Source organism: Antennarius striatus, chromosome 18 (genome assembly GCF_040054535.1).
Source record: "Antennarius striatus isolate MH-2024 chromosome 18, ASM4005453v1, whole genome shotgun sequence".
Lineage (NCBI taxonomy): Eukaryota > Metazoa > Chordata > Actinopteri > Lophiiformes > Antennariidae > Antennarius > Antennarius striatus.
The window spans coordinates 9,532,065-9,553,672 of record NC_090793.1 but is presented as its reverse complement, the minus strand read 5'-3'; the positions used below and the strand labels follow the sequence as shown (position 1 = coordinate 9,553,672).

At 39.7% G+C, this 21,608-nt stretch overlaps 3 protein-coding genes across 3 annotated transcripts; all 3 read left to right on the top strand.

Moving 5' to 3' along the window:
• Positions 1-1,878: 1,878 nt before the first annotated feature.
• On the top strand, positions 1,879-8,874 carry nmnat3 (nicotinamide nucleotide adenylyltransferase 3). Its single transcript, XM_068340413.1, has 5 exons — positions 1,879-1,975; positions 2,892-3,038; positions 4,059-4,242; positions 5,681-5,763; positions 7,625-8,874. Exons 2-5 carry the CDS (start codon positions 2,927-2,929, stop codon positions 8,035-8,037), a joined length of 792 nt encoding a protein of 263 aa, XP_068196514.1. The 5' UTR covers positions 1,879-1,975; positions 2,892-2,926; the 3' UTR covers positions 8,038-8,874.
• Positions 8,875-9,236: 362 nt separating this feature from the next.
• Positions 9,237-12,553, top strand: LOC137612086 (retinol-binding protein 1-like). The gene is made up of 4 exons (XM_068340414.1): positions 9,237-9,789; positions 10,040-10,218; positions 10,869-10,970; positions 11,954-12,553. Exons 1-4 carry the CDS (start codon positions 9,717-9,719, stop codon positions 12,002-12,004), a joined length of 405 nt encoding a protein of 134 aa, XP_068196515.1. The 5' UTR covers positions 9,237-9,716; the 3' UTR covers positions 12,005-12,553.
• Positions 12,554-14,233: 1,680 nt separating this feature from the next.
• copb2 (COPI coat complex subunit beta 2) lies at positions 14,234-20,882 on the top strand. Its single transcript, XM_068340365.1, has 22 exons — positions 14,234-14,344; positions 14,766-14,903; positions 15,060-15,146; positions 15,408-15,534; positions 15,651-15,799; positions 16,031-16,177; positions 16,274-16,373; positions 16,470-16,612; positions 16,726-16,925; positions 17,028-17,138; positions 17,217-17,305; positions 17,392-17,498; positions 17,614-17,757; positions 17,921-18,051; positions 18,155-18,362; positions 18,646-18,756; positions 18,873-19,087; positions 19,355-19,493; positions 19,684-19,821; positions 19,916-19,993; positions 20,194-20,340; positions 20,468-20,882. Exons 1-22 carry the CDS (start codon positions 14,342-14,344, stop codon positions 20,561-20,563), a joined length of 2,808 nt encoding a protein of 935 aa, XP_068196466.1. The 5' UTR covers positions 14,234-14,341; the 3' UTR covers positions 20,564-20,882.
• Positions 20,883-21,608: the final 726 nt, after the last annotated feature.

Here is a 21,608-nt window from a genome sequence, read left to right as displayed (position 1 = left end):
TTTTGACTGCCTACAGCAAAGCAATATCTTCTGTTTTCCTGTCCACGTTGTTTTTTGAGATTGAAGATTCTATCAAAATAGAAAAAACCTTAGCTCAACGGATTGTTGTGGATTTCCACCCACTATCAGATGTCCAGATGCATCCTTGAGTCAGTGTATGAGCCATAAGCCTCCATTACATGTAAAAAGAATATCACCCATCAAGGAATAACATGAGCAACATTCATGATCATCATTTTCTTACAGCAATTCCCCTCTAATCTGATAAAATAGCTATGTTTTCTGAGGTTATCCCAAATGTATCCACCTCGCAAGACCCAGAAGCAGTACAGCTTCACCCATCATTGGTCTGAGTTTTCCAGTTTCACACTATTGCAGAAACACTGGTATCCTCTAAGGGCTGTATGTTCTCCAATCATTTGCCATGTTTCGTCCTCTGTTGGGTGTGAGCGTGAGCTCTGGGGATTAGAGAGGGGTCAGGCCTCAAGTGACTTAAGAAGATAACAAAGATAGAACACTAACACAGAGAGACACAGATAAACACATGCAAAACTGCATTTGCATGCACACACAGTCACTTGCACACACATGCTCCCAGTTGGCTGTTCCCATGAGCAGTAGCAGCTAAGTTACAGTGGAGCAGAGACGTGGAATCGATGGTGCAACAAGCAGATTGTTTTTACAGGCAAGCTTTTATGTACGCAATCATTCAGAACATCCATCCATCCATCTATCCATCCATCCATTTTCTTCCATTCAGAACAGGAAAAGCAGAATTAAAGTGTTAATGACAAATCCACATTTCACTTTCTTGCTTTCACACAAGCTTATTTTAAGCAGGCCAATTTTGACTTTCCACTCTTTTCCAATCTCTTGCAAATCTTAACACTTCATGACCATTAAATTATTCAACACTTTATGACTGATGAATTATTCATCTTGTTATCAAATGGATTCTTTTTTTTTCTTTTTTCTTTTTTGGAGGTTCTGGATGCTGACTGGAATAAAAACTTTGCCTTATGGTCTTTAAGTAATGACAAATCAATACTTCACACATGTTCATTCTTCAACAGTTTTAAAGTTCACCCACCATGGCACAAATGTTTACAAATATTAATATTTTAAAGTTTAATTCAAGTTACATTTAATCTCTGTCTCTCTTCCAGATGTTACAACGATAGACAACAAAAATCTTGAATAATGGAAGTATAGATTTTTATAGTTTCTATAGTTTTTCATTTTCTTTAGTTTACAAACATGGTGATATAAGTTCTTCAGGTAATGAAAAAGAAGAAAAAAATATTAACGTTGACATGAAACACAAAAGTCCCCTCTGATTGTATGAATATGTCATTCCTTTGACCATGACTGCACATGGTGAGCAAAGGTTGTTCAGTTTTGTAGTGGTATGCACCTGTTTTCTACAAAATACCATGGCATTTACTCAAACCGTGGCATTACTTTAAAAGTAATTATCACTCCTCTGTGAGAAACCAAAGCTACTGGAAAGGAAAAAATTCTGTTCTATATGATTATGAAAAAATTTATAAGTTTTAAAAGAGCTAACCTTTTCAAACTGACCAGCGGGTAACAAGAATAGAACGAGGGGTTATAGGAGCCCATAGGTGTTTGACGCTGCATTACTGTGTAAAGGTCAGTTGATTACAGTAAGTTACTTGTGGGAAGGTTCAGTTGTCAGCCACAAAGGCTCAGTATAGTTAAGAGTCAGGGCCTCAGACAAGTTCTTCTTGTTTCTTTTATGACCAGCTTCACCACATGTAATTACAAAAACATATCTCCCGCTCGCCCGGTGGATTCCAGCACCACGGAGAGCTCCGTCACTCAAAACAATCATAACTGTCCACCAGTGGTCGCTATTGAGTCGGAAGCGGAACCATCGACTGCTGGCTGCTCCGGAACGGGGGACTGGAAAGAGTGTGACACAAGACTCAAACAGCAGATATTTGAATCGCAGGTAAACAGCAAACTTAAAAGTTTTTACCGTATACTTTTTGGACTTTAATGTAATATGTCCATTTAAATCCACTCCTGTAATTGTAATTGATGGATCACTTTCAGAATATGCGTGTCGTTTTCAAGGTGATTTGGTCCGCTATGCTATTTAATGTTAGCTTCCTATCAAGAGTTCGTGGGCAGAACGTGTGAATTCAGTGTTGTCTTCACTTAAATAACACTGTACGAAAAGTTAAAGCCCGCAGCGAATCTACGTCTAACTGCCCTCGACCTTTGGGAAAAGCCTCAATAAGGTTTGCTGAATTTAAGGCTGCAGTCTGCAACATGCTGGACATCCAGGATGTAGAATCTACACCTCTGTGCTAAAGGCACACAGCGTCAACCCAGACCGGCTCCTCTGCTTTTCATTATAGGCAGGATAATTATTTATAATCTATTGCCCTGAGAATGAGTTGACCGTTCACAAATAGAAAAGGCATCTTACAGATGTAGATAAGAAAAAATACATTTGAGTCATGCCCCATAAATCTATTCCTCCGGGATTAATAAAGTATATCTATCTATCTATCTATCTATCTATCTATATCTGAAACCTTGATTTGTCATTTGAGGAATAAAGAAACAAACATTTGTTGTTGCACATGTTTTTCACTGCTGTTTCGTCACGTTGGTAAATGGATGGCGACCAACTCCTCTTAAAGTTGGCTTCTCATTAAAGCCATTGCTTGGAGATTGCAAACTCCAGTTTGAAGAAATGATAATTGGTTGTTATGGTTACTGCAACTAAGGTGACCTTCAGTAAACAAAGTGGAGAAAATGAAGATGTATAAAGTCTGAATATTTCTGCACAATACCTTTTGCGGCTTGCTTTGTGACTCCAATAATGTTGATTAACCTGTCCTCTGCTTTCTTCCAAGGTTTTCTCACAGTGATGTGACGGGGATAAACCAACATGGCCACCCACCGTGTTCCATTAGTCTTGCTCGCCTGTGGCTCCTTCAATCCTATCACCAACCAGCACATGAGGCTTTTTGAGCTAGCCAGAGACCATATGCACCGTACAGGTGAGATTTGGATCATTTTCTAATCATTCAACTCGACACATCCACCTGAGACAGAACAGAATTGTGCTTTTGAATAATGTTACCAAGTGGCAGCATGTATAGGCACTAGAGATTGCACAGCTTCGTTGTGCGATCCCACAACAGACACAAGATCTTTCTCAGATGGGTGAGATAAAACTTCCTTTGCTTGATGTTTGAATCCGTTTATTTTCATTTTCTTTGTCTGAAACCCTGATGTCAGTTCTAAAAGAACCACAAAGCAGACTGTATTTTCATCTGAATCAATGATTTTATAATAAGAATATATTCAGTATTGTGGTGTGAGCTCAAAATTTCTTTAAAACTTTTTTTTATGATGTGGCAAAAACCTGTTTGCACTTGTTTGAATAAAGGTCTTAGTGCTGTGCCATGTGCTGCCACTCAGCACCATGTCACAAACGTGTCAGCAGAGGCCCGGCCTCTTTCTTTCCAAAGCCCCTCTAAATGAAAGTATATGCCTGGTCACATGGTCATTACCACAATCCTTATACCTTAGGCGTTATTCTGGCCCTGAGTCCCCTCTCTCTCTAAGATGCTTTATGAATCCATGCACAGTGCAACATGGAAGTGGGCAGGAACATTAATAATGCTCTTACAGCCTATGACCTCTTACCTATAAGACATCAGCTGACGCATTGGATGACAATCAGAAAATTTGTGTTAGCTGTTTTTCTTATTCTTCTGGCTGTGTTTTGTAAAAACACTTTGATCCTATAATCATCCATCTGGATGATAATTTTCCTGTTCCACTGTGCAGATTAATAACACATGATGATAAATGATTGTTTGAATATTTTCATCAGCTGCCGTTGTCATCAGATGGCGGTCTTATTTTCCTCAAATATGAAGATTGATGCAGCTGTAATGACAATGTCAGAATCTCTTAGAGATTACTACTGGTTTATGTTACACAGCCAATATTTTTAATATTACAGTTGTGTATCAGTGGTGAAGACCTGCATTCATCTGTTCTCACTTCAGGCCGGTACCAGGTGGTCGGCGGAATCGTATCTCCGGTGAGTGACGGCTATGGAAAGCAAGGACTCGTGCTGGCAAAGCACAGAATCGCTATGGCAAAACTGGCACTCCAGAGCTCTGACTGGGTGGCGGTTGACGAATGGGAGAGCCAGCAGTCAGACTGGACAGAGACTGTGGTCACTATGAGGTATAAATCACATAATGGATTACGGCCTCATGTTGTAGAATTACATAACACATACGGCATTTTTTTATCCGTAAAAAAATCTTTATCGTATCAGATTTATGCGGTAACCTACAGTAACTGTTTGATTCAAATTAAGATTTCCCTTACAATTAAGTTAGATAAGAGAAGATATACCGATATTCATCCCACTGTGGGGAAATTTCCACTATTACAGCAGCTGCATCTGAGGTAGTTAGAGAAATAGAAGAATAGAATAGACACTAAAAAAATTAGATAAATAATAACAATAATATGAAGTAGAGAAGCAATAAGATAAATAATAAGAAGTAAAGTGATACACATAATTAGAAATTTACAAATTTACACTGGTTATACAGATTTGCACTGGGATTCATGTCCTAAAATAGCTCCTTACGCCATGAGAACATGTCACGCCATGGGATTATTTTTTATCCGAGAGCATGATCCCAGTTATTCCAGAATATTACTCAGGAGCTTCTTTTGTTTTATTTTTTTTATTATCTTTCCTTTAATCTTTCTTTTGTTGCAACCCTTTTTCATATTGGATAGAAGACAGGTCAAATGCCAGCCTTAAATCCTCAGTCCTCAATCGCAGGTTGCCGTCAGTTCGGGAAAGCAAGACAAAACCCGATCTGTTATTGGTCTGGGTTGTTTTATTTTGTATTTTTTTGGTTTGACTTGAAATCAGTGACCCGGGCGGTTCAATCCACTGATGGAGTGGAGCTGTGTCGTTCCAGGCAACTGTCTTGTAGAGAGGCAGGCTGAGGGGATTTGATGCAATGTGAGAATTGGCTCCACTGCAAGCCAGAGAAGTTCGTGTCGGAAAAATGAAATGAATTATCTAATGGGAAAATGACACCTCACATTGTATCAGCAACTGTGTGTCGTCTGTGACATTCAGGCTTATTTTAAGAAGGTCTTGTTCTCTCGCTTCATTGAATTTCTTCCACTTCACTCTCATCCTTCATCGCTCCGCATTTCTCACTAATGCCCTCTTGAGGTCACAAACTGCCACCCACCCCCACCTCCACCCCCACCCCACAGAACAGCATTTACACAACAAGGGCTCTGATTAAGGCATGAAGTGGCCTGTTGTTTAAAGAGGGTTGCGTCCCCCCCATCACCACCAACAGTGCACATAAATCTAGCGGAACACGTTTAAGAAGCTTTATTTCCAAACACTGAGGTTTTTCATTCGTCTCTGTGACTCATGGATATTTCTCTATTCATAACCAAAGTTCCATTTGATGAGGCTTATTGGCATTAGATTTCTACACATGCAGAAACACATGAACACCAACAGTGAGTGAATATAGAATGTCAATGACTCATATTTCTCATGTACAACAGCTGCTGGTGACAAACATCCAGAAGAGGAAAGAATTAAATTCCCTGTCATATGTTTGTTGTTTGGCAGGTATCACCATGAGCGTGTTGTGAAGGAGCATGAACGGAGGGCAGGAACGCACGGCTCCAGTTGGAACGCCGTTCCCCCCTCAAGTAAGAACCTGTCACTCAGAACCGGCTCAGGGACCATTTTTTGGACCCTCTGTTTCTCTTAATTTTTTTTTTTTCTTTTCAAATATATCAGAAATATACATATCACAACTATTTGATGGGTTACAACACATGTGTCGAACTCAAGGCCCGGGGGCCAAATGTGGCCCGTGACACCATTTCATGCGGCCTATGAGAGCATAAAAGGTCAGAGTGTCTAAAAATAATTAGGTCAAAAGCATGCTTTGACCAAAAACTACATTTCCCATCATGCACTAAGTCCATTTTAACATTGACAAAAGTTATAAAAAGATTTCTAAAAAGATTTGTTATAACAGAGCAATAAGCAAACTGTGATGTTTGTAACTTGAATAAGTAATAAATTAAGTTATAAATTAATAAGTTTTTAACATTAATGAGTGGTTACATTTATTTTACATTTATTTTATATTACATTGAGTCACATTTAGTCACATTTGTTAGTTACATCTGGCCCTTTGAAGACAGCCAATATGCTGACGTGATCCTTGGTGAAAATGAGTTTGCCACCATTGAGTACAATATTTTTTAGCACATTAGCATGCTAGCATTAGCATTACTGCCTTTAAGACAAATTGAAGTCAACACATTAACAGTATTCTTTCCATGTAGGAGAATACTGAACTCTGTTATTATATAATATTACTTATGTCACTGGAGTTGGTTCAAGGATTTGGATCAATCCCATAAATCCTGCTGTGGTTATTATTAACAGTTGTTGGAGAGTATTAGTATTAATACTTTTGAGCATCCGTAAATGAATGTAAAAAGTCACAGTATTATAGGTTAGATTGTGTAGACTTGGTATAACTGTAGCCCATCATTTTACTGGATTATCCAGTAAGAGGACATCTGTTTCACGTGTTTCATCCCTCCTGCTGTGTTTTCACATCGCATAAAGATGACTTTCATAAATAACAGGACATGGTATCAGATCTACGGCCCCGTCCACACGATGCCGGAACTTTTTGAAAACGCTGGCGTCTTGTCTGCGAAAAAAACCTATGTGACGTCATATTTATGGGCCCGTGTGTTGTGACAACAAAACATGTAGGATTCCTATTGGATAAAATTTGACTCAATACTGCCACCACATGGTTCGGCATGCTTATAGCCGTCTTCGAAAACGCACTGGCGCGTTTACGTGTGGACAGAGATTTTTTTTAAAAATGATGTCGTGTGGACGCGAATCATTTTCGATGCGTTTTTAAAAAGTTGCGTTTTCAAAAAAAACCTTCATCGTGTGGACGGGGCCTACGGTTACGATTGGCTTTAACCTACAGTGCCATCGATATCTAAGAACCAATAATTCAGCTTTTGTCAGGTTCTAATTTTTCATTCTTCTGATCCAAACTCTAAAATGTTCATTTATTTTTTTCCTGGACAATTCTTGTCACTAATACATTCAGCTTTTCTTTTTTTTTCCCCAACAGCTTGGGCTCTCTGAGACTGACTCTTTTTTAGTTTAATTGTTGATAAGCCAGTTGGCAGCAGTCACTGGACTGTTTTCACATATTGAAAACTAGCAACACTTAGGGATCGTGTCTCTATTTGGCATCAAAATTGCTCAGAATGAAATGAGCAGCCATTCTAGCAAACGGAAAGATCATTCGATGACTAGAGCTGCTTAAATCATTTGACTGAAAGCAGTGATGACAGACCACAGAAAGATGACATGATGGATTAGTGATAAAAGGTAGAAACAATGAGACAATCTTTTAAGCCTTTTGAAGTAGGGTCACTGTTCATTCTTTTATTATCGATATCTTAAGATGAACGAAGTAGTCTTCCTCCTGACTAACTTCATCCACGTCCTCTCCTTCAGGTCGCCCCCAGCTAAAGCTCCTGTGTGGAGCTGACTTCCTCAACACTTTCAGAATTCCCGGCCTGTGGCAGGACGACCACGTGGAGGAAGTGGCCGGCCGTTTCGGTCTCGTGTGTGTCAGTCGGGGCGGGCTGCAGCCCGAGCGAGCCGTGCATGAGTCGGACACGCTCTCCCGCCACTGCCGGAACATCTTCCTGGTGAGGGAGTGGGTGTGGAATGAAACAAGTGCAACCGAGATTCGCCGGGCTCTGAGACGGGGGCAGAGCGTGAAATACCTGATCCCAGACTCTGTGATTGAATATATTCAGCGGCATGACCTCTACACTGAGGTCAGCGAGAGGAGAAATGAGGGCACGACACTGAGGCCTCTCACCAAACAGGCACAGCAGCCAGTGGAGAGTCTGGATGACTGATGAATGGAAGCCCCTGAAGTGTGGCTTAACTCACAGATCAGTGCTTTGCTTTAGGGACTGGAGGCTCTGTTACTTTCCAGTGGACAGCAGTGTGATAAAGTATGATAAAGGTCACACAATCTCCAAATGTCTGAAGAGAAATACTCGTCATCTCTTGGGTTTCGTTGGAAAAAATGTGTTTTAAATAACACACACACACAAGGCTGAGCCTCACGTTGGTACCATTTTGTGATTGAAGTTGTAGATTTTCATCCTTTGTAATTTTACACATTGCACATTATTGCACAGATGGATTAAGTGACATAAAATCCTAAATATTTAAATATTCATTCTGCCTGGTGTTCTGTCTTTACAGCTCTCAAAATGCATATATTTATTTGCCAATCATTAAAAACAAATATTAGCTGGAATATCATTTGGAGACATTAAGACAACCCTACAGTGCAACGCTGGGACTCATTTCCACTCATGGCCCTGACAGACAGGAAAATGGCAACCAAAGAATTTCAAAGTATAATCAAATAGAGAATGTGACTGATATATTTTCAGGTAGCAGGAAAAAAGAAAGCTGCTTTTATGTTTTTAATGATATTTATTTTCACTCGTCCTACTGGGAAACCAGGAGGCTCTGTGTGTATCTTTAGAATCCTAAAAATGCGAGCTGCATCCTGTTTTTGACTTCATCCCCATCATTCTTTGCATGTCTGCTGAAGCAGCTTCCCGACCAACTCATTTTGGATCTATTCAGTTTTCCTATTATCATCCACACAGTCTGCAGGCCTGTACTTTTTTTTTCCACCAAAGGATTTAAAGTAATCCTGACAGTTGCTCAGCTACGGGAGGTATTTTCTCACTGAAAACGTTGCTTTGAGTGATACTAACTGGCATCCTTTGAAAGATGTGTGTGTGTGTGTGTGTGTGTGTGTGTGTGTGTGTGTGTGTGTGTGTGTGTGTGTGTGTGTGTGTGTGTGTGTGTGTGTGTGTGTGTGTGTTCTGTGTTTCTGTGTCCTTTTGTTGTAGTCAGAAGGATTTAGAGGATTAGCTGCAGTTGGGCCAAAAGAGACTATCAAATTAATTGACTTATGTAAGCGAGACAAAGATGTGACAGTTCTGCTGTAATACATTCAATTGTTCCAGATGAATCATTCTAAACGCAGGTGATTTTTGTTTTTGTATTTTGTTTTACATCCAGTTACACCCATAGATTGATTTATTCCATTAGTTTGATTGTCAAAGGCCCTGCTACATAATTCTGGTTCAAATGTGATTAAAATGGCTTCATCTCCTACATCAGATCCAGGCCAAATCTGCTATATGTGGAATTCCATAAGTGTGCTTATGTCACTTTTAAAAGGAAGCATATTTGTCGTAATCCCACACAGGCGGAGTAAGCATTCTTCAACGAAAGCTTACAAGCGTATCCTATATTACGTTTACTTGCCACATGGTCCCCAGCACACGATCTTTAGGGGAAGCGTGGTGGGGGATTGAAGGAGGTAAGTGGGAGGTGCGTGCATGTTCCATAAAAAAATTAAACCCGGCAGATAATCTGATTACAGCGAGTTTGGTTCAAATTGAGGCTTTTTGCCAGCAGGTTCCGCACTCGGTCACAAGCAGCCATCCCCGGCAGAACTCCTCATTCCCTGGAAATAAGGAAACCAGCAGAGAAAACATCCAACATGCCTGTAGATTTGAATGGATACTGGAAAATGATTTCCAATGATAACTTTGAAGAATACCTGAAGGCCCTTGGTGAGTTGAAAGTAGCAGGAAAAAGACACAGCACACCATCATGACATACGTATAGTTATTGTCAAATAGTAATAGCTGCAAGCAATTCTGGGTTGTTAACTGTAAGGAATTCTACTGATAAAACTAATATTTTGACTGTAGGAGAGCCACAAATGACAGTCATATTGTTTCATATGTCACAGCAGCACGGGAAAAAGAGAGTGATCAGATTCACAATATTTTTTTTTTCCTCCTTGGGAACCTGCTGCAGATGTAAATGTTGCTATCAGGAAAATCGCCACCTTATTAAAACCTGACAAGGACATCACTCACGACGGAGATCACATAACCATCAAAACGCTCAGCACCTTCAAAAACTACAACATGGACTTCTACGTGGGCAAAGAGTTCGAGGAGGATCTGTCGGGAGTGGATGACAGGAAGTGCATGGTTAGTATCAGAGGACGTGGAATAACTTATGTAGAGGCTTTGGTCAGGATTAAAGCAGCTCTTTTTCATCTGCATCCTGAACATTGCTGATAACATTAATATATCTTCTGCTGGTGCAAAACATGTCCTCTTATCAAAGAATTAATGTAATGAAGGCCAGGACTAGAAGCTACATTTGATCTATGCTGAATAACATTAAAGATTAGTATGATCTTGAAAAAAGTTGCATATAGATGAACCTATTTAAGCAGCTTTTTGTCATAATGGTGCATTTTGTAATAAATAGTCCAAAATGTATTAACTTTTTCATGTCATTGGGTAATAAAGCCGCATTTTGTACTATTGCATTTTGTACTAAACTGCCCCAATGCATTTTGTAATAGATTGTGTCGCATTATGTAATAACTTATGACATTTTGGACATTAATTACAAAATGCACCGTTATTACAAAATGCGGCTCAACAAACCTTAAGGGGTCTTGTGTGTCTTAATGTACAAATTTTATCACAGAGTTTCAGGCGACGGAGAGAAACTCAGAATATACATTTTTAAGCTGCGTATTTAGCAGAGGACAGCATCCACCCTGTTAAGTTTGAATAAATCTTCCATTATGTATTACAATCACACTTCTGCCTGTGATCTCATGCAGACCACTATCACCTGGGAGGGAGACAAGCTGGTGTGTGTGCAGAAGGGAGAGATTGAAGGAAGGGGCTGGACCCACTGGGTGGATGGAGATGAGCTTCATCTGGTGAGAAAACTTCAGTTTCCCTCATGAATATTAACGTGGTGCAATTTGGACACTTAAATCCAAACTCCAAATGCCTCTCAGCGCTGTATGCGTGCTGCATATATTTTTACGTGTGACTTGTGAATCTGTGCAGCAGCTATAGCAGAAGAAACATTATTTGTATGCATCGTGGGAAAACACTGTATAGACGCTGTGTGGATGGAACAATATTTTCTGAAAACAAATCTTGTTTCTGTATAAGTTACCCTTATAGAACCAGGTTTCTGGGGAGGAGAGACATGCATAAACAGAGAAATGGAAGCAAGTTGATGCGCAATTAGAAGGTTTTGAAGATTTCTGCTCCTCATTTACCTCTTCCACCAATCAGAGCGCATATCAGCATCAGCCCTGTTATTATTTCTACTTTTCTAAAGTGTATAAAGAGGTCTTCATTCACCTTTTCCCAACATTTCCTCTGTGATTGCCTGTAAAAGCAGCATTAGCATATGAAAAGGCCTCAAACTAATGACTGGCACATTAGCATTTTCATTAGCATTGCATTATCAGGTTTCCCTTGATGTGATTACTACCGTCAAGGATAAGAAAAAAAATAATCTGCCAAATTATTTGGTTTTTAAATGATGCCAACAGATGTTTTCAATCAGCTGTGGTTACACCAGCTGGAGACTCCTCAGAGCTGGAGGAGGGTTTGAGAGCAGAGCAACAGTGATCTCTACTGGCAGGAACACTTTCATCAAAATCATTTTTTTTAAAAACCACACACCATAAAACAACTGTCCTTTAGATTAAACTCAATTATGAAAAGGTCAGTGCCATCTTTTGTCTTTTACTAATTGCGGATCCACCCTCATCCATCCCACTCAAAGTCATTCCTCTTAAGACACAACTATTTTTCCGACCCGACCTAAAATTACAGCTCCTGATAAAAAACTTCATTCTAATGTCTAAAAAAATAACCCCAAAAACTTGTGTGTCTTTTGCAGGAGTTGAGGGCTGCTGGAGTCGTTTCCAAGCAGGTCTTCAAGAAGACATAAGACAGGACCCAGCAGATGCGTCTCTGACATACCGTTCAAATTCACATTGACCCTGCAGTCCGTCTTCATTTGAGTCCATCTACAATCCTCTCTGTATTAGTTTGTTTCAAATAGTATTTTTGCAACCTGTCAAGAAAAGGTCAAATATCCTACCACAGTTTGGTTGCTTTTTTTATCAGCTAAAGTTAATTCAGCCATAGTGCTAGGAGGAACCGATTTGTGTCATGAAACATCCAAAAATGTAATACGGCATGTCTATCTCAGTCTGTCTGTGTTGGACACATGTATACATCCTGTTGGTGGAGCTGATCTGATGGCTGAGCAAGGCTTAAATGACCAATGGGGAGGTAATTTAACAGATTGAAGTTAATCTTCTTTTGTTTCTCTGAATGATTCCTGTCTTGTTGTATAATAGCCTGTAAACTCTCCTGCTGCTTAATTTCCACAGCAGAAATATCACATGCGTTGTGTGTATTTATTCCTCCTCATTCCCTAAAGATTGTGCCATTGATAGTAAAATGAATCAATCAATAAAGTGAACAATGGTCATACAAGTATTTTGTCTTTTTTGATTGGCTTAAAGTTCTATTTGGTGCAGAAAACTGTTCACTGATGATGCTACACCCCCATCTCTTCTGGCTTCCGTTGCTTCTCATGAGTTCAGTTCTGTTCAGTTCAGTTCAATTCAATTCAATTCAATTCAATTCAATTCAATTTAATGTAATTTAATTTAATTTAATTTAATTTAATTTAATTTAATTTAATTTAATTTAATTTAATTTAATTTAATTTAATTCAATTAAAAACTTTGTTTGTCCCTAAGGGGCAATTGAAAGCACATAAAGCAGGATTGGTGATGTTTATACCCTACCACTACCCTGGTGTCTTCCTGCAACAACTCTTTACTTATAGCTTTAAAGGGTTATTCTGCATTCACATTTATTATGCTGTGTTACATAATTGTTTCTAAAGTGTGCATTTGTCAGGTTCTCAATTCATCAGTTTCAACACATGGTTTTCTTTATTGATTGCTTTAATTTAGGGTTTTCTTTTGATCAGAAGTGTATTATTGTTATTCAAATGCATGTTTTACAATAAGTGTGTCGACTTGTGTGCAGTCTGGATCTCTGAGTTAATGAAGGGGAAACTGGTTCTATGGGGAATATTTACTGAAAACCAGTGATATGCTTGAGGATTATTTGGAATCCCTGGGACAGTTTTAATTTCTGTTATGTACCGCAGATACAATATATTAAGATGATTATCATTGCAGTGTATATTCAACCACCATATCATTCTAAGACTTCTCACAGCTTGTCAGTAATGATTTTTCCTAAGTGATTCACTGACTCTCATTTTCAAAAATTCAAATTAAGAACTAATACTGTGTCCTTCCAAAACAAACTAAAACAAGTTACTTAAAATGTTTATCTATTGTATTTCTCAATACAAAAGCATTGGTACATGTATTTATTAAGATGCCTACATGAGGGTGTCTCTAGTAAAGTAATGTTTGCATTGATACTTATGCTGTACTGACCTTTTCACTTCAATTGAGCCTGATGATTTGCTGCCCATTAAAAAAGCACAAAAACTGTTAACTGTTAAATACATATTGTTCTTTATCTTTTTATTTATCTGTAAATATCAATCTTATGATTAATATTAAGCCTAACAGACAAATCTTTCTGTCACAAGAGCTGTTGTGAAGATGTTCAGGAGAATAGTATAAAAGACAATAAATGTTTCTGTTCTGATAAATGGAATAAAAACAGACTCCAGACCAAAAGCTTAGCTTTTCTATTATGTGAAAGGTTGATGTGGCTGATGACTCCATCACTTATACCATTACTATTATTGATTACAGGATTCAATTCCATACCCAGAACTATGACACTCAACCCATTACAGGACAATGCTGATGGTTGAATCGACTCTCTCCATTTACTGTTGTAAGGTGAGGTCTTCCTGCTGCAGTTTGAAACATCTGAACTTAATACATCACTCAAAGAATATAATATTTATAGAAAGCTCCTCTTTTACAGGTTGTTTAAGTCAGTGGATTGACTTAAACATGGATAACCATGACCTGGATGACTGAGAACCTACACAAACATCTATAACATTAGGCAGTCCTGTACTGAATCCTATTTCCTGTCCCAGCTGTACATTCAGTTACGTCATCGCTTCCAGATCTCAACTCTCGCGACATTAGCATTCAGGAACTTCCACGTCAGTACCAGTGATCAGCTCACCGCTGTCGCAGCATTTGGACACGGATAACAGTTGTTCACAACACATTTATCAAATCTTATTGGGACTCCACAAATATTCAACATGGTAAGACAAAATGTTACGTAGATTTGTCACTTATGTACATATCATCTGAAGAACAGCAAAGCTGTTTTTATCAATAGCGCATCATTGTAAATAGCTTAGCGGCTAACTAGCGCCAGTTAGCAAGAAAGCTTATACTGTAATGCCTTTTAATTTCTAAGTGTGACGAAGTATTACAATGTTTTACAGTGATTTGAACAAATCGATTATTGATCAATGCATATGTTTACCAGGAACACAAAAATGTAGGAGGTTTAAGGTTACCATGCTAGCGACTTCCGAGGTTATAATGGCTGTTCTTGTTTTTCTTACATTGACATTTTCATTGACAGAGTTTAACCAAATCATAATAATCTCATGTAAAAGTGCTCATTTGGAGAGTTTGAACTCCACACTTGCAACCCAAATGTTCTTTCCCCCCCAGCCTCTGAGGCTTGACATTAAGCGGAGGTTGACAGCCAGGTCAGACCGTGTGAAGAGTGTGGACCTTCACCCAACTGAGCCGTGGATGCTGGCCAGTCTTTATAATGGCAGCGTCTGTGTGTGGAACCACGAAACACAGGTGCGATCACACAGCAGCACACACTCAAAAGTACCAGCATGTACTAAGACTGATGGCTACACATCCCAACTGGAATTATTAACCAAAGACAGGCTGTTAGAAGCAGAGACAATTCAGAAAACCGTTATCCAGCTAAAAATGTTGTTTCATTTGCAGACTCTTGTCAAGACATTTGAAGTATGTGACCTCCCTGTCAGAGCGTCCAAGTTTGTGGCAAGGAAGAACTGGGTCATCACTGGAGCGGTGAGTTGCATCCATTAGTTTGTGTTTAGATCAAGATCCTGACAGCTGTTGTTGACAACCCTAATTGTTTTGGGAAATGCTTGTATAACGCAGAGAATCGATTTCATTTGGATTTTTTAATTTTATGTTTGTGTAGGTTCTTTAGTCTGTTTATATATTATATATTTCAGTCGTTCATATTTTCATTCATGAATGAATGAATATTTTGCACAATGTGTTGTTACATCATTCATTGATTCTCTTAATTTTCTACATGTGTAGGATGACATGCAGATCCGTGTGTTCAACTACAACACCCTGGAACGCGTCCACATGTTTGAGGCCCATTCTGACTACATTCGCTGTATCGCTGTCCATCCAACCCAACCCTACATCCTCACCAGCAGTGGTATGATAGTAAAATAATAATTTTTCTATCTAGAACATTCAAGACTCTTCCAATTTATTAAAATTGTTTTATATTTCCCTGCGTACATTCTTGAATGTATTTCTGTTTTTGTTCAGATGACATGTTGATAAAACTATGGGACTGGGATAAGAAATGGTCATGCAGCCAGGTGTTTGAGGGTCATACCCATTATGTCATGCAAATTGTCATCAACCCCAAGGACAACAACCAGTTTGCCAGTGCCTCCCTTGACAGAACAATTAAGGTAAAGACCTTTAGCTGGATTTGATAATACTTTTATTTCTTCTAAGTTGACCCGCGGCGGCGGATACAGCAGAAGAAAATGAATGAATAATTTTGTCTTGTCATTGGCTAAGTATTTTGGGACATCTTACTATAGAACTGCACCTCCTTCAGTGACTATTAAGCTTAATCTTACACATAACTAAAGGGCTCCATTCAATTATTTTCTCTTATGTCACCTGGGTTGATTCAGGTTTGGCAGTTGGGCTCTTCGTCTCCCAATTTCACCTTGGAGGGTCATGAGAAAGGGGTCAATTGCATTGACTACTACAGTGGGGGAGACAAGCCCTACCTAATCTCTGGGGCTGATGACCGCCAAGTTAAGATCTGGGACTATCAGGTGAGGACTTCATAGAAACCTGAAAGTGATGTGTGTTAATTAAATCTTTTCCCATGAAGGCAAGTTCTAAATTCTAGTTTCCTTTGTCTATTGTAGAATAAGACCTGTGTTCAGACCTTGGAGGGCCACGCCCAGAATGTCTCTTGCGTCAGCTTCCACCCAGAGCTGCCCATAATCATTACTGGATCAGAGGATGGTGAGAAGGAATCCTGCTTACCTTACACAAATATTCCTTCACTTTTGTCATTTTCTTCATCATTGCTTCATGCAATTCCAAATTCTCCCTCTGTAGGAACAGTGCGTATCTGGCATTCAAGTACTTACCGCTTGGAAAGCACTCTGAACTACGGCATGGAGAGAGTGTGGTGTGTGTGTGGCCTCAGGGGCTCCAACAATGTGGCGTTGGGCTATGATGAAGGCAGCATCATTATCAAAGTGAGTAAACAGTGTAACTGGTATACAAAGATGTGTTATGTGCTGCATTTAACACACCCATCTAAAGATCTAATGATGTATACCAAACTGACATGTCTCCCTCTGCTCTGTAGGTTGGTCGAGAGGAGCCGGCCATGTCTATGGACACCAACGGAAAGATCATCTGGGCTAAACACAGTGAAATACAGCAAGCAAACCTGAAGGCAATGGGTGATGCTGAGATCAAGGATGGAGAGAGGCTGCCTTTGGCTGTCAAAGACATGGGCAGCTGTGAGATTTACCCCCAAACCATTCAGCATAACCCTAATGGAAGGTGTGAATACATCAGCCCTGGCCCTTTGACATGCTTTAAGATAAAAGGTGACTTTACAATAAGATCTCTGTCACTCAGTGGTGTCTTTTATATGTGCATTAGGTTTGTTGTGGTGTGTGGAGATGGAGAGTACATCATCTATACTGCAATGGCTTTGAGGAACAAGAGTTTTGGCTCAGCGCAGGAGTTTGTCTGGGCGCATGACTCGTCTGAGTAAGTTTGCCATTTGGAAAGCGATGTTTACTGTAAGGGTGGCATTGACAGTTACAGCTACATTTATTTTAATTACAGATATGCCATCAGAGAAAGCAACAGCATCGTCAAAATCTTTAAGAACTTCAAAGAAAAGAAATCTTTCAAGCCAGACTTTGGAGCTGAAGGTGAGCTGCATTGTTTAGTAAAGTTGTGGAATTGCACAATCCCACTGGTTTTTCTTACTGGGATATATTTCCATTCTTCCTTACAGGGATCTATGGAGGTTTCTTTCTTGGGGTGAGGTCAGTAAATGGCCTGGCGTTTTATGACTGGGAAAACACAGAGCTGATCCGCCGCATTGAGATCCAGCCCAAACACGTGAGACTCATTCACTTTCATTTTTATCTAAAGTCTCCATGTGGAACAAAATAACTAAAAATAGACTTTTGTGCATTTGTATGTTCATCCCTATTCTCCTTTGGAATTTGTCCAGATCTTCTGGTCGGATTCTGGAGAACTGGTCTGTATTGCTACAGAGGAAACCTTCTTTATCCTACGTTATATGGCAGATAAAGTGGCCGCCTCTCAAGAGAACAATGAAGGGGTGACTGAGGACGGCATTGAAGATGCCTTTGAGGTGGGTGTGTGGATACGATTACATCCACATCCCTTATTTGGATGGCATTTTCATTTTAGTGTTTGATATTGAATTGTTCTTGTTAATATGCTTCAACTTTAGGAAGGAGAAATCTTCCCTATCATAGAACCACACCTTATGTTTGTTCTTGTTTTTGGTCCAGGTCCAGGGAGAAATCCAGGAGATTGTGAAGACTGGCCTCTGGGTAGGAGACTGCTTCATCTACACCAGCTCTGTCAACAGGCTCAACTATTACGTAGGAGGAGAGATCGTCACCATTGCTCACTTGGACAGGTATTTATAAGAGTCGTTAAATGTATACAAACTCAAGACAACAGAAACTCTGAATGTTTCTAGGGCTGTGGGTTCTGTAACACCTCTTCCCTTCTCTCCACAGAACCATGTACCTGCTGGGATACATACCAAAAGATGACCGCCTATACCTGGGAGATAAGGAACTGAACATTGTGAGCTACTCCTTGCTGGTTTCTGTTCTGGAGTACCAAACTGCTGTGATGAGGAGGGACTTTGGAATGGCTGACAAGGTGCTACCCACAATTCCTAAAGAGCAGCGAACCAGAGTGGCACATTTCTTGGAGAAACAGGTATGGGGGCATAGCAGTAGATTTATTTTTACATTTGACTTCCTTTATCTCAAAAGCAGAAACGATGGAGATGCCGTATTTTTTTAAGTTAATTAGATGTTACTCAAAAGTGCAGCATGCAGTTTCCATGTCAACACCAACATTCTATGACATGGTTATGCAGTGGCCCCGCTGCTGTCAACAGATGATATTGTAATTTGTGTCAGTGTTTTGTTTTTTGTTAAACCAAACTGGACCTGTAGTTTGATGCCTGATTGTATTGGTTTCATTTTTGTGTCTTCAGGGTTTCAAGCAGCAGGCGTTAGCTGTGTCTACAGACTCAGAGCATAGGTTTGAGCTGGCCTTGCAGCTGGGAGAGTTAAAGATTGCCTATCAGCTGGCTGTCGAGGCAGAGGTAAGCGCACATCAGCTGGGTTTTATGACAAACTACAGCCAATAACAACTTTTTCAATTCAAAACCGCTCCCAGAGGATTGACAGAGGCTCAAGATATGTTTTTATCATCATGCAGTCGGAGCAGAAGTGGAAGCAACTAGCTGAACTGGCGATCAGCAAATGTCAATTTGGGTTGGCCCAGGAGTGTCTGCACCACGCCCAGGATTATGGCGGTCTCCTCCTTCTCGCCACAGCCTCTGGTAATGCCACTATGGTGGGCAAGCTGGCTGAGGGGGCAGAGAGGGATGGCAAGAACAACGTGGCCTTCATGACCTACTTCCTGCAGGGAAAGTGAGTCCCCAGTCGTGTGAGATCATAAATACAGTATTTTCCGTACTATAAGGCGCACTGGACTACAAGGTGCAGCTTCAATGAATGACCTATTATAAATCTGTTTTCATATATAAGGCACACTGGATTATAAGGCGCACTGTCGGTTTTTGAGAAAATCAAAGGCTTCTAGGTGTGCCTTATAATACGGAAAATACTGAATATGTGTGTTATGTACACAGAAAAGGCGGCAGCTTGTTTGAATGTTCTGTCTTCTTTTCTCCCCAGAATGGATCAGTGTTTAGAGCTTCTGATCAGGACAAACCGACTACCCGAAGCCGCCTTCCTGGCTCGCACCTACCTTCCCAGTCAGGTGTCTCGTGTGGTGAAGTTGTGGAGGGAGAACCTGGCAAAAGTCAACCAAAAGGTGCCTCTGCAAACACATAAACAACCAGCACCAATACAGCTGATGGAAATGTATTTAAATCAACAACTTGTTTTAATTCTTATAAATTTCACCCCAACTTGGATTGAGAACCCCCCCCCAAGGTTTTCCAGAGCGAGTAATGGGGTATTTCTTCCTGGGCATGACAAATTGTCCTGGTTCTTCACTGCAGGCAGCTGAGTCCCTTGCAGACCCCACAGAGTATGAGAATCTGTTCCCTGGGCTGAAGGAAGCCTTCGCAGCGGAGGTTTACCTCAGAGAGACTTGCTTGGGCACGACTCGGCCTGCTAAAGATTATCCTCTCGTCACGGTGAGTTTAAATGGACATATGAAGTCATTGCTTTGTGTACAAAACAATATAATGTCCTCTGTTTTTTATTTTAATAATCCCTGATTTGTTTCAGCTTAATGAAGACAGGAATATTCTTGAGGAAGCTCAAGGATACGAGCCCAAAGGAACCGTAATTCCACCTGTCTCTGAGGTTTGTCTTTTTCCCCTATTGTATTTGGGGTGTAATTTGATTCAGTATTAAAGCTTCTTTTCCCCACAATCCCTCCAATCTGCAAAAAAAAAAAATTACCTGAATGGCAAAAACAGGCAGTAATTAATGATCATTACTGTCATTAATCATGGAGGTTGATTAGTATTCAAACTTGATTAGACTCTTTCTGGATCACACAGGAGGCTGTTGAGTCAGTTCCTGCAGCAGCAGCTGTGATGTCTTCACTGGCTGAACCTGTTGCTCCAACAGCCGTGAACACAGGGGAGGAAGAGGAAGAAGAGGAGGAGGAGGAGGAGGAAGTCCCTGCATTTCCACAACAGGAAAATGTTAGACTAATCTTTCTTCTGTCTATCCTTTCCTTATAGTATTCTCTTCCAGACAACCCAACATGAAGTCACAGATTATTTCAAGAACATGACATAATATGATAATATGACTTTTTTTTTAATGCAGGCTCTGGATGAACTTGAAGTGGACCTTGATAACATGGAGCTGGATGACATTGACACCACAGACGTTAACCTCGACGATGACTTTCTGGATGATTGAAAACTGCCAACACTCTTTGAAGCCTATTTAAAAAGAAAAAGAGACCAAACTCCCTTTTACCCCTGTTTTTATATTGTTCTTGAAAAATATTATATATTCATTTCTGCCAGCTGGATTGACTGACTTCCGTAATGCACAAGCTGATGCGAGTTATGATTGATTCTCAGAAGGAAACGCTGCAGTTTGTACACCATTTGGGGATTGTTCATTAGCTGTTCATTTAGTAACTTGTTGTACTTATGCTTCTCATTGTTGTCTGAAATGGAAAATCACAATTAATTCCAAATAAATTGCAGTTGCTGTACAGATTCACATTTGACTTCTGGCTGGTCCATGACTAAAACACAAAGTTTCACAGTTACAGTCAAGAAGTCTACAACAGATGTCAACATGGTGACATGTTACTGGTCATTTTATACATTGGTCTAAATGTATTTCAATATGATCATGTCAAGGAATTAACTGCATTTAGTATTTGCCACTAAATTTTCAGTCTGAAAATAATATAGTGTTGATCTAAAGGAGGATTTGGAACTGTTTGTTAGAAAATATATCACAACATTCTAGCTCCTGATGCTAATCATTTTAATCTATTTTTTATTCCTTTTCCTTTAAACAACAAAATATTCACATTCAGCCAGTGGGTTAAAACCAAGTTACCAGTGTTGTGAATTAAATGGATGGGAATACCCTCCAAATCTGAAATTGATACATTTCTGTTCTTGGATCTGACTCATCCTAGATAAAGAAATGCCACCCAGTTCTTTTAATTCTAAAAATCTACTTCTATCATTTGAAATCCTGTAAAACAGTTTATCCTGTATGACAGTTTATGTATTCTTAACCATGGATCTGACATTTTCCATTATGTCAGATCCATAATGGATCAATGTATGATGGATATATTCTCATCTAGATGTATCTTACTCCCAGGAGATATATGAAATTCATTTGAATGACTAATCTGCATTATGTCACCTAAATATTCCTGCTAGTGCCACATCTCACTCTGTTAATGTACTGTGATCCAATACATTTTCCCTGT

Bases quoted from the DNA above. Each gene is read 5' to 3' on its own strand.
- nmnat3 (XM_068340413.1), top strand. From the start codon at position 2,927: ATGGCCACCCACCGTGTTCCATTAGTCTTGCTCGCCTGTGGCTCCTTC. The intron at 4,243-5,680 runs GTATAAATCACA...GTTGTTTGGCAG, and splicing joins GAGACTGTGGTCACTATGAG to GTATCACCATGAGCGTGTTG. The intron at 5,764-7,624 runs GTAAGAACCTGT...CCTCTCCTTCAG, and splicing joins GAACGCCGTTCCCCCCTCAA to GTCGCCCCCAGCTAAAGCTC.
- LOC137612086 (XM_068340414.1), top strand. From the start codon at position 9,717: ATGCCTGTAGATTTGAATGGATACTGGAAAATGATTTCCAATGATAAC. The intron at 10,219-10,868 runs GTTAGTATCAGA...GATCTCATGCAG, and splicing joins TGGATGACAGGAAGTGCATG to ACCACTATCACCTGGGAGGG. The intron at 10,971-11,953 runs GTGAGAAAACTT...TGTCTTTTGCAG, and splicing joins ATGGAGATGAGCTTCATCTG to GAGTTGAGGGCTGCTGGAGT.
- copb2 (XM_068340365.1), top strand. The intron at 19,822-19,915 runs GTGAGTTTAAAT...GATTTGTTTCAG, and splicing joins AAGATTATCCTCTCGTCACG to CTTAATGAAGACAGGAATAT. The intron at 20,341-20,467 runs GTTAGACTAATC...TTTTTAATGCAG, and splicing joins CATTTCCACAACAGGAAAAT to GCTCTGGATGAACTTGAAGT.